Source organism: Amblyomma americanum, chromosome 1 (genome assembly GCF_052857255.1).
Source record: "Amblyomma americanum isolate KBUSLIRL-KWMA chromosome 1, ASM5285725v1, whole genome shotgun sequence".
NCBI classification, from domain to species: Eukaryota; Metazoa; Arthropoda; class Arachnida; order Ixodida; family Ixodidae; genus Amblyomma; species Amblyomma americanum.
In genome coordinates, this window is record NC_135497.1 from 505455188 (window position 1) to 505467853 (window position 12666).

A 12666-nucleotide genomic window follows, 5' to 3' on the forward strand; every position below is an offset into this window, starting at 1 on the left:
ATTGGTTTTCGGGGAAAGGAAACGGCGCAGTATCTCTCTCACATCTCGGCGAACACCTGAACCACCCCGTAAGGGGAGGGATAAAGGAGGGAGTGAAAGAAGAAAGGAAGAAAGAGGTGCTGTAGTGGAGGGCTCCGAATAATTTCGACCACCTGGTGATCTTTAACGTGCACTGACATTGCACAGCACACGGGCGCCCTTTGCGTTTTGCTTTCATCGAAACGCGGCCCCGCGGTCTGGTTCGAACCTGGGAGCTCCGGATCAGTAGCCGAGTGCTCTAATCACTGAACCAATGCGGTGGGTCCTTTGCTGAAGGCGTCGCGGAAATCGAGCATACCTTTTTTTTTTATGAGACGGGGTTCACAATAGAGCGGTGGCAATAGTATTACCTTTATAATACAGCGCTGGCCACTTCCGAAACACCCTCAGCTGCGGCATCGATGCGAACCTGGCTAGGATTAGCGACGACCAGGGCAGCCAAAGAGCAGCGCAGTTCGTCTCCCACGGGCGGCGTCGTTGCCGAAAGCTTGGCTCTCACGCAGGGCATGCTGCCATTGCTAGAACATAGCAGGTAGCCTTTGTGACAGCAAGGCTATTTTGTCTCATCTGATGCGAATGTGAAATCTACCGAGCCAAGACTGCCGGCCGGCCGCCCAGCCAGTATCCCGTACGCCAGCGTCAGAAAAATAAGTTAAAATGTGTTCTTCACGTAAATATTAGACCCTGAAATGGAGAAAGCTAAAAAATATATCAATTTTAAAGATTTTCAACCACTACTGAGTGAGTCGTAAAGCCAACAACTGTGATACAAGCAAATTTCGTGCCACAACAACTTTGTAGCGGCCGCTGCCCTCCGTGGCGGTGCGGCTCGCCTAACGTTCGCTAGCTCCGCTGCTGAAACCAACCATAATTTAATTTTATTATGAGATAATGCTGTGAACAGCTAAAGGGATGTCAAGAGCAAGCCTTTTTATTACCGCACAGGCGACTTCCGGAGCGCCGTCCGGTGCGGCTGCTATGCGAAACAGGCTGTAGGCCTAGGGACGACCGGGGCAGGCAGGCAGCTGCGCCGTTCGTTGCCCGACGACCCCGCGGGCGGCGCCTTTGCCGAAAGCTCGCTACTTGCGCAGGCATGCTTTGTCGCTACTCGAATGTAGCAGCCCTTCTGACAGCAGGGCGGTTTTGCCTTTTCTGGGCGTACTTGAAGCACACGGAGACACTGCTGTGCGATGGCAAGCTGATACCGGCTGTGGGCGGAGGTTGAGAGAAGCAGCGCTCTGGTGTTCGCCGTTCCGTATGTCCCTGCTTGCTGCGGGGAGTCAGTTCGCAAGTGGAGAGCGAAGCGGCGCGCCGGACGTGTTGCCGGACATGTGTCTCCTGCTTTATACAAAGCTAATATAGTTCTCGCCGTAAAAAAAAATAAGAGATTTGGTCGGACACAAATAGCGGATCAGACCAACGGTTTCAGGAGACTTACACCGATTATTCCTGGCAGACAGCAGCTGCAGCATGACGCGAAAAGATCGCGTTGACGTCGCATAGGTCCTTATAGCGGGTGCAATTAGCGGAACGTAGCTGACGCCACCTGAGAAGGCTTTACCTTTACCGACATCCGAAGCAGGCGGGGTGAACAGACAGTGCATAATCTAAAGTTCGTTACCTGTTGTCCGTCTCGGCCTTTCGGTCCTTGATCACCCTTGGGGCCCTGGTGGCCCCTCGGTCCTGGCAAGCCTTGAGGTCCTCCCGGGCCAGGCCTGCCATTGAAGGGACCTGCCCCGCTGAATAGTCCTGACGTGTAGCCGTTGTCCAGCTGCCGATTAAAGAGGGACAGCAACCTTGCTTAGAAGATGCTCGCAACTCTCGTGTGTCTGGTTCATTTTGAGCGCCTTTTATTCACCTTTTTGGCCAGCCTTTCCCGCCCGCTCGGACAGCTTTAATAATTTTAGTGTTAAATGCCAGTGGAGCTTAGCACACGCCCCAGGGGGGACGGGAGCGATATAAAGGCGGAGATGCAATGAACACTGACCAACATAGAGGAGAAAAATCAAAGCTTAGCAGTCCGGAAGCTGTATCCTGAAGAAAAAGACAAGACACGTACAACTATACATACTCACGTGCCGCTTTCCCCCTTTGCATTGCTTGCAAAGCTTCTCATAATTCCTTCTTTCTTAGCCTCGAAAAGCACATTTCCACGGCGTCACTTTCTCTGTCAGTACCTGCTTTTTGAAGGCGTTCAGTTATCGAACCCTCTGATAATAATTTTCACTGATGGCGAACAACATTTTGGGCGCGAATGTAGCCAGCGCGAACAGGCGCTAGCTTTGACAGCGTTGAACTGCAAGCATGAAACCCAATGGCGTACAGCGTTTCTAGTAATCCATTCGAACTCTTCCAATATCAGTTTGCCGAAGCTCACATGTTCCAGAATGGTGCGCACACCTTGACGCACCCCATCAGAAGACTTTTCGAAGTCGAGATGTAACATTGACGATCAGCTTACTTAAATTGACATGACAGCATTAAAGGATGCTGCGGACAATATGGACATTTGTAAAAATAGATCTTTACTTTGAGCCATGTGTCTTGTGAGCACCAACCGTGTGCAGCAGAGCCGTTTGCACGCCGTCGCTGCTATCTTTTCACTCATGCTTGGGAAGCAGTCGTCGATTGATGAAGTGCTCTCTTGCGTACTGTTTATACCCGCGCATGCACTATGCTAAAAGCAGAAGGTGCACAGGGAGTGTCAAGCGGGGTGACCTTTAGCTCCTGTGCTCATGCACACACTGTGTGCGATGTCTGGTAAAAAGTAAGATTTGGAAAAAAATTCCGTCTGCCGTCACAAGGTATTCAGCAACACCGACGTTCGGGCATGTTGGTATACTGATGGATGAACGATGCGTGTAACAGCTCAATAAAACACAAAAAGAACACAAAAAATATATAACGGCACAGGGAGCATAGACGCACCTATTTTTCAAGCGTTCTTTTCATACAGCACTGGAAATTGCGGAGGTCTGCGAAATCTCCAAAAAAGAGGGGTTGAATTCGTGAGCTATTTTTCGCTGTTGCTACAAGAGGACGTAACCTGCATGATAGGCAGTTGTAGCGCCTCATAACGCTGTTGTTATTGCGCGCTACGTTTCGACATGCGTGCTGATATTTTAGACCACCGTTCTTGGGCGCCTGTTCTTGCATTCCGCGTTGTGGTCGTCGGCGTAATACGCCACGTGACAGGTGGCGTGTGTAGGCGTGTGACAGGTGCCGTGTTGGCAGTTAGTAGCAGAGCGAACGCCACCTGCCTCGGCGACAGTGGAGGAAAGGATAACCGGAAGGCGGCCGCCAGGGGGAGATCCCGGAGGGTTATCAGCAGCCTAAGGCCACATTCTCAAAGCCGGCCTCCTCTACGGCGCGGCGGCGACGGAGCCGAAAACCGCGGAAGCAACGTAGCGGCGCGGTGTTCTAATCGAAATAGGCGCCGGAGACCGGCAAACCAGTTAGGGTGGGCGCTCGCTCCTCCCACGTTTCTGCCGCGTGAAAAAAAAAAGAAAAAGAAACGGCGGTGGCGGAGTCCGAAGGAGATGCCGAAGGTGCGGTCAAAGTCGTCTGTCGTCTGCTTGCGCGTTGCTTTGCTTGACTATTATCGCAGAACAAACATGCGATCTCGCAAGCGGTGGCAAAAGTTAGAAGTCAGTTCAATAACTTTGCGCAATTCCACATTTTTACAGCGAAACACCACGCCTACAGCACCAAAACATATTTATACGAATATAGCAAGCTACTATTAAAGCGCTGCGCGCACTGCAGTAACATTATTCTGGCCAATGTGATCGAAATCGAACATATGTAGGGGGTAATGAACTCTGTTATCAATACAGGAATGGTTTGTCAGGGTTTGCTAGATTGTTCTTTATACTAACGTTCGAGAATTAGGCTTGTAAAACAGTTTGGAGAATATTTTACCAGTATCGGCTAATCGAAGCAATGAGGCCCTAAAAGCTAGCAACAAGTAAACGGGGTTTCAACGCAGCTTTCATCGCAGGAAGCGGCTAAAAGCCGTCAGCTCGGCGGTTCGGTGGCGGCCTTCGACACAGCGCTCGTGTCGTCGTGTTTGTTCCGTCCTCGTGTTTTTGCGCGCTGTTTTACCATGGATAGTAGTAATCAACTTGCTCAGCTTTCCGTACTACTTTTTCCAATGTTATTCCTATGATACGCTTTTTTATTACTCCGTTATTTTGATTTCGCGTTTCTTGATCCTCTTTACTGTCTTAGCATTGTTTTTATTTGAGTTTGTTTTCCTGCTCTTTATCTTATCTGCCCCGTCACCTCTATCCTCCTTTTTGTCTTCTTCACCTGGGTGGTTGTTCTTTTCATCAGCCATCCCCTTCTCTTCGGTTTAAACCTGGTAACAGGCTTTCCGTCCCCCACTTCATTACCGTCCCGAACTCCCCTTGTTCGCCATATTCCACGGGCCGTGTTTTTTTTTAGGCTTTGTCTAAGTTAAGGTTCATTCTTCGGGCTTCACAACAGGTGTCCCACCGTCCGAGGCGGTATAACAGACGAGATCAGGCAACACTTGACTGAAGGAAGGCAAACTGAATCTTTGTACATGAATTCACATATTTACAGCAGAATAAACGGCGAGTGATAACGTGGAACTGGCTGAGAGAACATCTTCCCTCCTTGGCATCGCCGAAGATGCAAGGGATCTAAATCTAGCTCAGTACATTTTTCCAGGCTCCGGAGCCCGGTTTTGAAACCTATGAGCCTGTCCCACATTTGGCACCACACAATCACAACAAACACATGATTTGTTTACAAACTGCATGGCATGTCTTCCAGGTTCCGCAAGGTTCAAACCCCTCTCCCTAAAATACTCAGCACGATAAGAACATCAAAATTGATTTTAAAAATGGCATTCCGGGAACGGGCCCTCGAAATGATTGGCCCACTAGGTTTATGTGCCACGCCCCATACTTCCACAGTATTACTCAAACTCTCTCCCTTACCAAGTAAAAAGAGAAACACACGAAAATACATCAGACATTCTCACGTGTCGCCGCCTTCCAGAGAACCCGTGACCTGGCGGCTCCCAGCATTACGGCAATTATCGCTCTCAACCGAGCCGATACAGCCGCAAGTAACAAACTACTCGTCTTCGTGCCGACTGTTGACAGGCGTCCCCCCAGAATCTGGAAAGCGGCGCTAGCCTGTCGTTGCTGCCTCTGAACGTTCGTCAGCATCCCTTTTGTAAGTACACCTACGTTTCGTTAACCCAGCCCACTTCTCGAGAGCCGTTGGTATGCCCCGTCCTACGGGCTTCGGCACCGCCGCGGCTCAGCCGCGGTGTCTGCTCGCCGCGCCCGCACCTGACCGTACGCTATGCTTATTTGTTCTCAGCATCGCGCCAGCATCCAGACCCGTCTCGCCCGGCGGTGAGGACCCCTCAGACCTAGGTGGGGACCTCTGTGGGGTTCCGGGAAAAACGTCCCCCCTCCTTCCCTCCAGCTCGGTCTCTGTCTTGGCCGGTCAGCGCGCAGGCGAGCGTTGACCGGTAGCGCGAGAAATCCAAATACACAACAGTGGTGCTACTTGAGGGCTGGCAGCCCGGCCTGTGGCGATGGCTTGCTTGGCCGGGTACTGGGAGCCCGCGCACCCACGCATCGCCGCCGCCGAAGCCGCGACGCTCGCCAGCGCCATCTCTCGCTGGCAGCAAGCAAGCCGTGGGTCACGTGAGGCGAGCTCGCGCTGTGACTGGCACGTTTTTTGTGGGGCGGGGCTCCGTCGCCGCCGCTCGACGGAAACGTAGAGCAGGGCCCAGCGGCACCGGCCGCCCGATTTGGGGAGGAAACCGGTCCAAATTCATCCCCCTCCGTCGGCTCCGGCGGCGACGGAGGTGACGGACGAAGCGAAAAACCGGCTGTGAGAACGTGGCCTAACCAAGGTGGTGTTGGGCCTAACACGCCACCTGCCGGCGGTGGAAGCTGACTGTGTGAAGAGCTGCGCTCAAACCAAGCATTACCGACTACAGTAATCGTCAGTCAATTCTGTGTCTCTGTGAATGAATTAGCAGAAAGCGTGGTCAGGTGAAAGGATCCCGTCCTGTACCAACACCCCCTAGACTTCCAGGCCGCAGCGCTCCTGCTGATCACGTGATGCGCGTCATCATCTGGAGGCGGCTGCGGGGGGCCGAGGAAGCGCGAGCTGCCGCTATGCCGCCGCCGCCGCTCGAGTCCGGTCGTTGTCATTGACCCGAAAAGCCGCGTTCGCGGGATATTCATCCGCAGCCGAGTTACATGGCAATCCTGCATTCTTATTTCGAAAATAACGCTTGCTAAATGTCAGGATTGTCCGAGATCGCCTTATGTCTTCACAATAAAAGTTTGTTGTTACGCACAAACTTCTTGTTTGTACGCCTTCTTAGCACCACTTCGTCACGCGGATGAGAGTTCTGCGGCAGCGTCTGCCGCACTTCTTTTTGCTGGTATTTCGGTTTTTCTTTTCGTAGCAGAGCGCTGTGGGCCTATACTTGCTTCTTGGTTGTGCTTCACCTTTTGCGAGATTTTGTGCCCCTACTGCGACTTTGAGTCCTTATACGAGGTGTCGACGCAGCGATGGAATAACTGTGACGCCGCTATGCCGAACAAGTGTTGTGTACCGCGCTGCCGCGGAAACTACACGGCAGAGTGCAAAGCCCATGTATTCAGGTTCCCACAAGATGACGAACTGCGAAAGAAATGGATTCGTGCAATACCGCGTCAGGGCTTCGTCTGTACGCAGAACTCCAGGGTAAGCAATCTGCAGATTCCTGACTAATATTTTATTCTGTGAAATCGACGCAGTGGTTGACATCTTTTCTTGACTAATTATAAGAGACTAATTTCTTGACCTGTGGAGCAGGCATTTTTTTAAAATGTCATTGGGATCTTTATCTATGTCGCCGTTGCGCGCCGGCTTAATTTAAAAACGGCGGTTATACTTGTAATTCTGTTTCTTCGAGAACTAAATTCTGTGGTAACAGTGACGGTAATAAGTCTGACGACTAAATTCATTAAGTAACGCCCGCGTATCCTTTTATTGTACTCCTATTAAGGTATGTATTTTGATATGCTTCAGTGAACAATAATTTGATATTCACTTAACCGTTACAATGTAAATCTAATCTTTATAATTTGCCTTTTATGCGACGAAATCAGGCTTTTGCATGCGGTAAGGAAATAGTTAAGAAATATGCTGTTTTGGGAGAACCTCCGCATGGTATATTTGCATTTACGGTGCATAGAGGAAAAAATTACTCATGTCCGGTGATATCTTCCTTAGGTATGCGAGGCCCATTTCCGCTCAGAGGATATCCTGAAGGAAACTTCATACCTCGATGATGCCTCTGGGAGAACAATCACGGCTCCTTTGCCATATCCGCGCCTTCGTCAAGGTGCAGTGCCATCCAAATTCCCCGCCTGTCCGATGTATCTCTCGACTGAGAATGCAACAAGGGAGAGCCCAGAGGCCAAGAGGATCCGCTTAGAGGCTTCAGCTATGCAGAAAGCTCTTGCGGAATCTGTGGAGACATTTCATGAAGAGGAAGACGAAGACAAAATTTCGCGAATTCAGGACATAATTGCTCACTTGCGGCTAAAGAATTCCTCATTCTGGCACACTATTGAGGGCAATGAGCGGATTATTCTCCTCCACATCGTTGAAGATGAGGCCCCATGGATTAAGTATTCTGTGACCATCAAAGCGGACTTGGCCGTTACGTTCCACTTCATGAAGTGCTTGACGACGAAGCTTGGATCTTGCTTAGTCGTTCCAGCGACCGCAAAGAGCAAGAGAGAGCTAGAAGGATTTCTCGACAGCGTCCAAACATGGGACAGCAAACTGGGCTCAGCCTCCGAGAGATCGGAAGAGGAAACCTTTACAGCCATCCTTTTCCAGCTCGATAAGCTTTGCGACACAGAAACAGAGGTCGTGCTGTCCGATTCATTCGCGAGCAGTTGAAGTTGCTCCTAGTGAACAAGATTCGGAGGCGTTATTCAGCTGAATTTATGGTGTTTTGCTGCCTTTTATTCACAATTTCGCCCCATGCCTACAAATACATGCGCAGCTACGGGAACGTCATCTTGCCACACCCAATGACAATTAGGTCTATATGCTCATCCTACGGCATGAACCCTCTGCTAGAACACGATGAATCTGCGTTCCTGAAATACGTGGCCACACGGATTTTCGACTTGGATCACTACCAACGCACTGTCACCCTGATGGTAGATGAAATCCATATTAAACCTTTCTTTGATTATAAAGGCGGTGGTATAAAACGTCGCCCACAATTCGGCTGAAGCTGCTAACAGTGCCCTGGTTTTTATGGTGCAGAGCCTAACATGCAAATTCAAAGAAGTGGCCCACATAGTGCCCGTACGTGGCGCCGACGGTGACTTCTTGCATAGATTGCTGAAGCGCATCATATGTGGACTTGAGAAGATCGGTTATAAAATAATATGTGTCGTAACCGACAACAACAAGGTTAACGGGAAGGCAATGGAAAATTTCAGGAACTCTGCCCCTTGCCTAGGCAGCGATCACCCCGCTTTTCTTTACCCGCATCCATGCTCAGCCGAGAGGCCACTGTTCTTCATTATCGACACTGTGCACTTGCTAAAATGCATCCGAAACAACTGGATTCGGCAACGCAATGACCAACACTGCTTCTCATTCCCGGAATTCGATGAAGGGATGTTGCAAGAACGGCGCATGCTCTCTGCATCTTTCGACACCTTAAGGGACGTCTACAACATCGAGCTCGGCCAGCTCCTTAGGCATGCGTATACGCTGTCCAGAAAAGGCCTTTTCCCCTCTGATATCGAGAAACAAAATGTGAAGCTTGCTTTGCAAGTATTTAATGACATCCTGCCCCCGGCCCTCCGAGTCATTTCAGAGAAACATACTTTGAACCACATTGAAAGGACCGCCAGTTTCATAGAAATAATTGTGAAGTGGTGGAAGATTGTAAACGTCAAAACTCCGTTCAAAGGCACCAGACTAAGGGATCCGTTTCAAGGGCCAGTGTTTTCTATGGACGATGCAAAGATAGTTTTTCTTTCCAACCTGCTCAACTGGTTGGACGAATGGAAAGAAAAAACAGAACATTACAACTCCGGTAAGCTTACCAAAGAAACTCACGGAGCCCTTCATCAGACTACCTACGGCCTCATCGAACTTTCCAGGTACTGCCTTGATGAGCTCAAACTCTCTTATGTACTGCTCGGGAAAATACAGATGGATGGCCTGGAGGACCGCTTTGGGAAGTACAGGCAGCTTGCAGGTGCTCAATATTATGTGTCCATTCGGCAAGTGTACGAATGCGAAAACAAGCTCCGCCTTCAGAACACTTTGCCTCTGGTGGCCACAAGATCTAGAGACTGCACCGACGAGGACCAGCAGTGGGATGGACTTCTTAAGGAAAATGAAAGATCGCGACCTAGCTGCAATGTGGTAGTCTCTGAACAGACACTGACCAAAATCAAAGACCTCATTCCAGTATTGGTGTACGTCGCAGGATATGCCGTTTACGCCACGCTAAAAAAACTCAAGTGTGAGAGTTGCCGTGCCGCCTTGACTGTGGACAAGGAATTAACAGTCGGCGTGGAGGAAAAGCACTATCAACTTATTAGAGAGATGGATCGAGGCGGTCTGGTACATCCAGCGATGTTTGTGGTTAATGCTGTTGCCCACAACTACGCAGTAGTTGAGCAGCTGTCAAAGAACAGCGACTTCCTCAGTATGCCATGCCAGCGCAAAGTGGTCACAGACCTGACGGTGGAGCTCCTCACGAGCGAAGACAGCCAAGAGTTCGACACCTGTGACAGCGGACACACTAGTGAACTGGTACTGAAGCACGTGCTATGGTGCAGCACCAATATCCTGCTAAAAAATTTTTGCTGCAGGTTAAATGACAAGATTGCTGATGCCAGTACCAAATCTAAGGAGAGAAAACTGAAGACACTAAGTAGCAAGTAGGTGGGCGGGCCCCATAATGAAATAAAATTTCGTTCTTGGATTACTCAAACCGTGTGTTTTGTGTTATAAATTATCGCTGCTTAAACAGCAGCAAAAACCAACTCCAAAAACAAACGCGTCTGATCAGGCACATCAACCTTAAAATGCCCAAAGAGACCTCAACAAAGCCTTCGCAGTCATTGGCTCGTAGCGGTGTTATTCGTAGTAGCTATCACGAAAGGCAATAATGTGTTCAGATCTCTTGCGCAGATATGGGTGCAAATTAGTGTGCGCTTTCACTTCTTACAGAGTCGGACTTACGAGACCCGCTCAGGTCATCCTTCCCGCTCGCATACCACCGACGCGCCGCGCACCCGCCTCCACCTCGTGACGTCACGGAGGGAGCACTACGGCCTTCAAAGTCTAGGGGGTGTTGCCTGTACCCGCCAGCACGAGGTGCGCTGAGGAACCCTCTCTATCCCTCTCAGGTGGCCTTCCCCCGGCCGCCCTCCTGCCGACACGACATGCCGCGACTGTGTGCCCGTGGGCGCGCGCGAGCATCGAGGCACCTCAGCGCTATCTGATGGTCAGCTCTCAGGTTCGGGGGCGCGTGGAGCTGCTGGGTGGTAAAAAGACTTTACTGGGTTTCGGGGCGGCGCCGAGCGGGGCGGACGAAAGGGAAACGCCCCAAGGTCCAGGAGCCAGACCTATCAAGGTGACGCCTCTCCCTTTGTGACACGTGCCAGCCAGCTCCATTCCTATTTGCTGTTACAAGAAGGTCCCATAGATGGCTCCAGCTAGACCAACCGTGCAGGGGATAGACACTGCAGGGACGGAGGGAACGACTATAGGCCAGGCGCCCCGTTCTGCGGCCGCCTTCTCCCCCTCATCTTCGAGTGAACTTAGAGCAGAGGACGGCACGGAGCCGTTTCTCGATGCTACGCAGCACACCCTTCAGTGCACTCGAAGCAGCCGCTCATGTATGTAGGCCAGTAAGCAAATAAGCCCCAGTTATCCCCACTTAAAAGACGTCCTCAGTTTACTCAGCTACAAATATAGAAAAGGAACGAAATTAGCACGAAACAGCAGCCAGCGGCACCGAAGGAGGCATCAGTTTCGGGGTCCCAAATAAACTATTTGCATGCCGGCGATCCCTTGAAGCTGGTGCGTTGTTCATCGATACCACTGCTGTGGTCGTAACTGTGGTGCGGTCTTCAGAGCAGGGTCGAAGCCGCGGAAAGGACCCTCAGAAAAATCAGCGCTTGTGTTGAATTTTTATTGTTACTTTCTAATGTCCCACTGAGCTATTATATGCATCAAGGCAGTCTTGATTAGATATAATGCTTTTTGGGTTCCCAGAGAGAAGAGGGAAACAGAGAATACTGTTGGTACGAGTTCCTCTTTTTTTGCTCAACCAGGCAGAACACTGTTCGACACATGATTAAGTAGTCACCAACCTTGACTTTATTCTCTGGAATGAGCGCTAAAGTGCAACACTCAGTAAACAAAATCCACTAAGTGCCGCCTCACAAATAAGTTTTAATAGAAAACCACTAAAGCATAGCCAAAAATTCAAACTGTGCGTATAATGTATCATGCGTATCCAACCAACGTACACTCATATGGAAATGCCACAAAATGGCTTCATGACGCTGCCCCGAAAAGTCAGCTCACTTTGGGAGAGGGCAGGAGACGGCTGGCTGAAGTTGCCTTTCCGCGTAGCACAGATAGCCAACGAGAATTCGGCACCTGGCAGCAGCGGGTTTCCCGCTGAACGACCAGTACTCATTTATTGCTTGGACGCAGGAGCCACACCACCGCTCCCTCCGCGCCTTCATTAGAACGGCCCGCCTTTTCTCATTCATTTAACACCCCATCTTTTTCTTTCTTTCTACCCTCCCAAGTCCCTTTATGCCCTGAGGTAATCAAAAGCGGTATCAAGCAAAAAAAAATCATGTCCAGCCATGAAGAAAAGGACAGGCATCTGTAACTCCTGTTGTAGTCTTATGATACTGATTCGAAGCCTATATATTCCTTTGCAGCAACCCGCACACGGCTTTCACGTTGCGCAGATATTTTAGTTTGCCGTACGCCTGCCATATTAGAGCCCTATTTTCCTAGAAGCGTTAACCGATGTTCTGAGGGTGCTTGCTAGGCTTACGAACTATTTTGACAAATCCTCCTGTGTCAGAGTCTTAGCAACTTAACTTTGGCTATGAGGTGATCTTTTCTTACGCTCATTTCTTCTGAAAATTAAAGGAATCGACGACGACTGGGCGGGGACCAGTGGGCTGAGTAGGAGGAAGTTTGTGCATTCTTAACCGCAAAAGAAACAAGAAAGCCTTCTAAGTTTCAGCCACCATGTGCACCGAAATATTGGCTGCCTTTGAGAAGAGAACAGCTACGAATGAAAGCACACGACGATGTAACTCGCTATAAAGGTAGGGTTTGTTGCAAAATCCTTAATTGCAGATAAGTTGAACAATCGTTTCTTCCGACGTGTTTTGTTGCGTACACTCGGCAACAAAAGCTAATGGGACGTGTCATGGGCAACTAAATTTAATTATTATTTTTTCATCCAGGGCGAATTGCTTCATATTTAAGGAACATGAGTAATTTTCAGCCAGAATTAGGCTGCATATACCTATTTCAGGCTCGATGTAAGATGGCGTT

The 12666-nt window shown here is 49.9% G+C and overlaps 1 protein-coding gene across 4 annotated transcripts in view; it reads right to left on the minus strand.

Moving 5' to 3' along the window:
* Mp (collagen XV/XVIII-type protein multiplexin) overlaps positions 1 to 12666 on the minus strand; it is a 307755-nt gene that overhangs the window by 79708 nt on the left and 215381 nt on the right. For all 4 annotated transcript variants that reach the window (XM_077650856.1, XM_077650855.1, XM_077650854.1 and 1 more), the window contains one exon: positions 1661 to 1810. In XM_077650856.1, coding sequence (XP_077506982.1) covers positions 1661 to 1810 — 150 coding nt within the window. The remainder of the gene's footprint in view (positions 1 to 1660; positions 1811 to 12666) is intronic.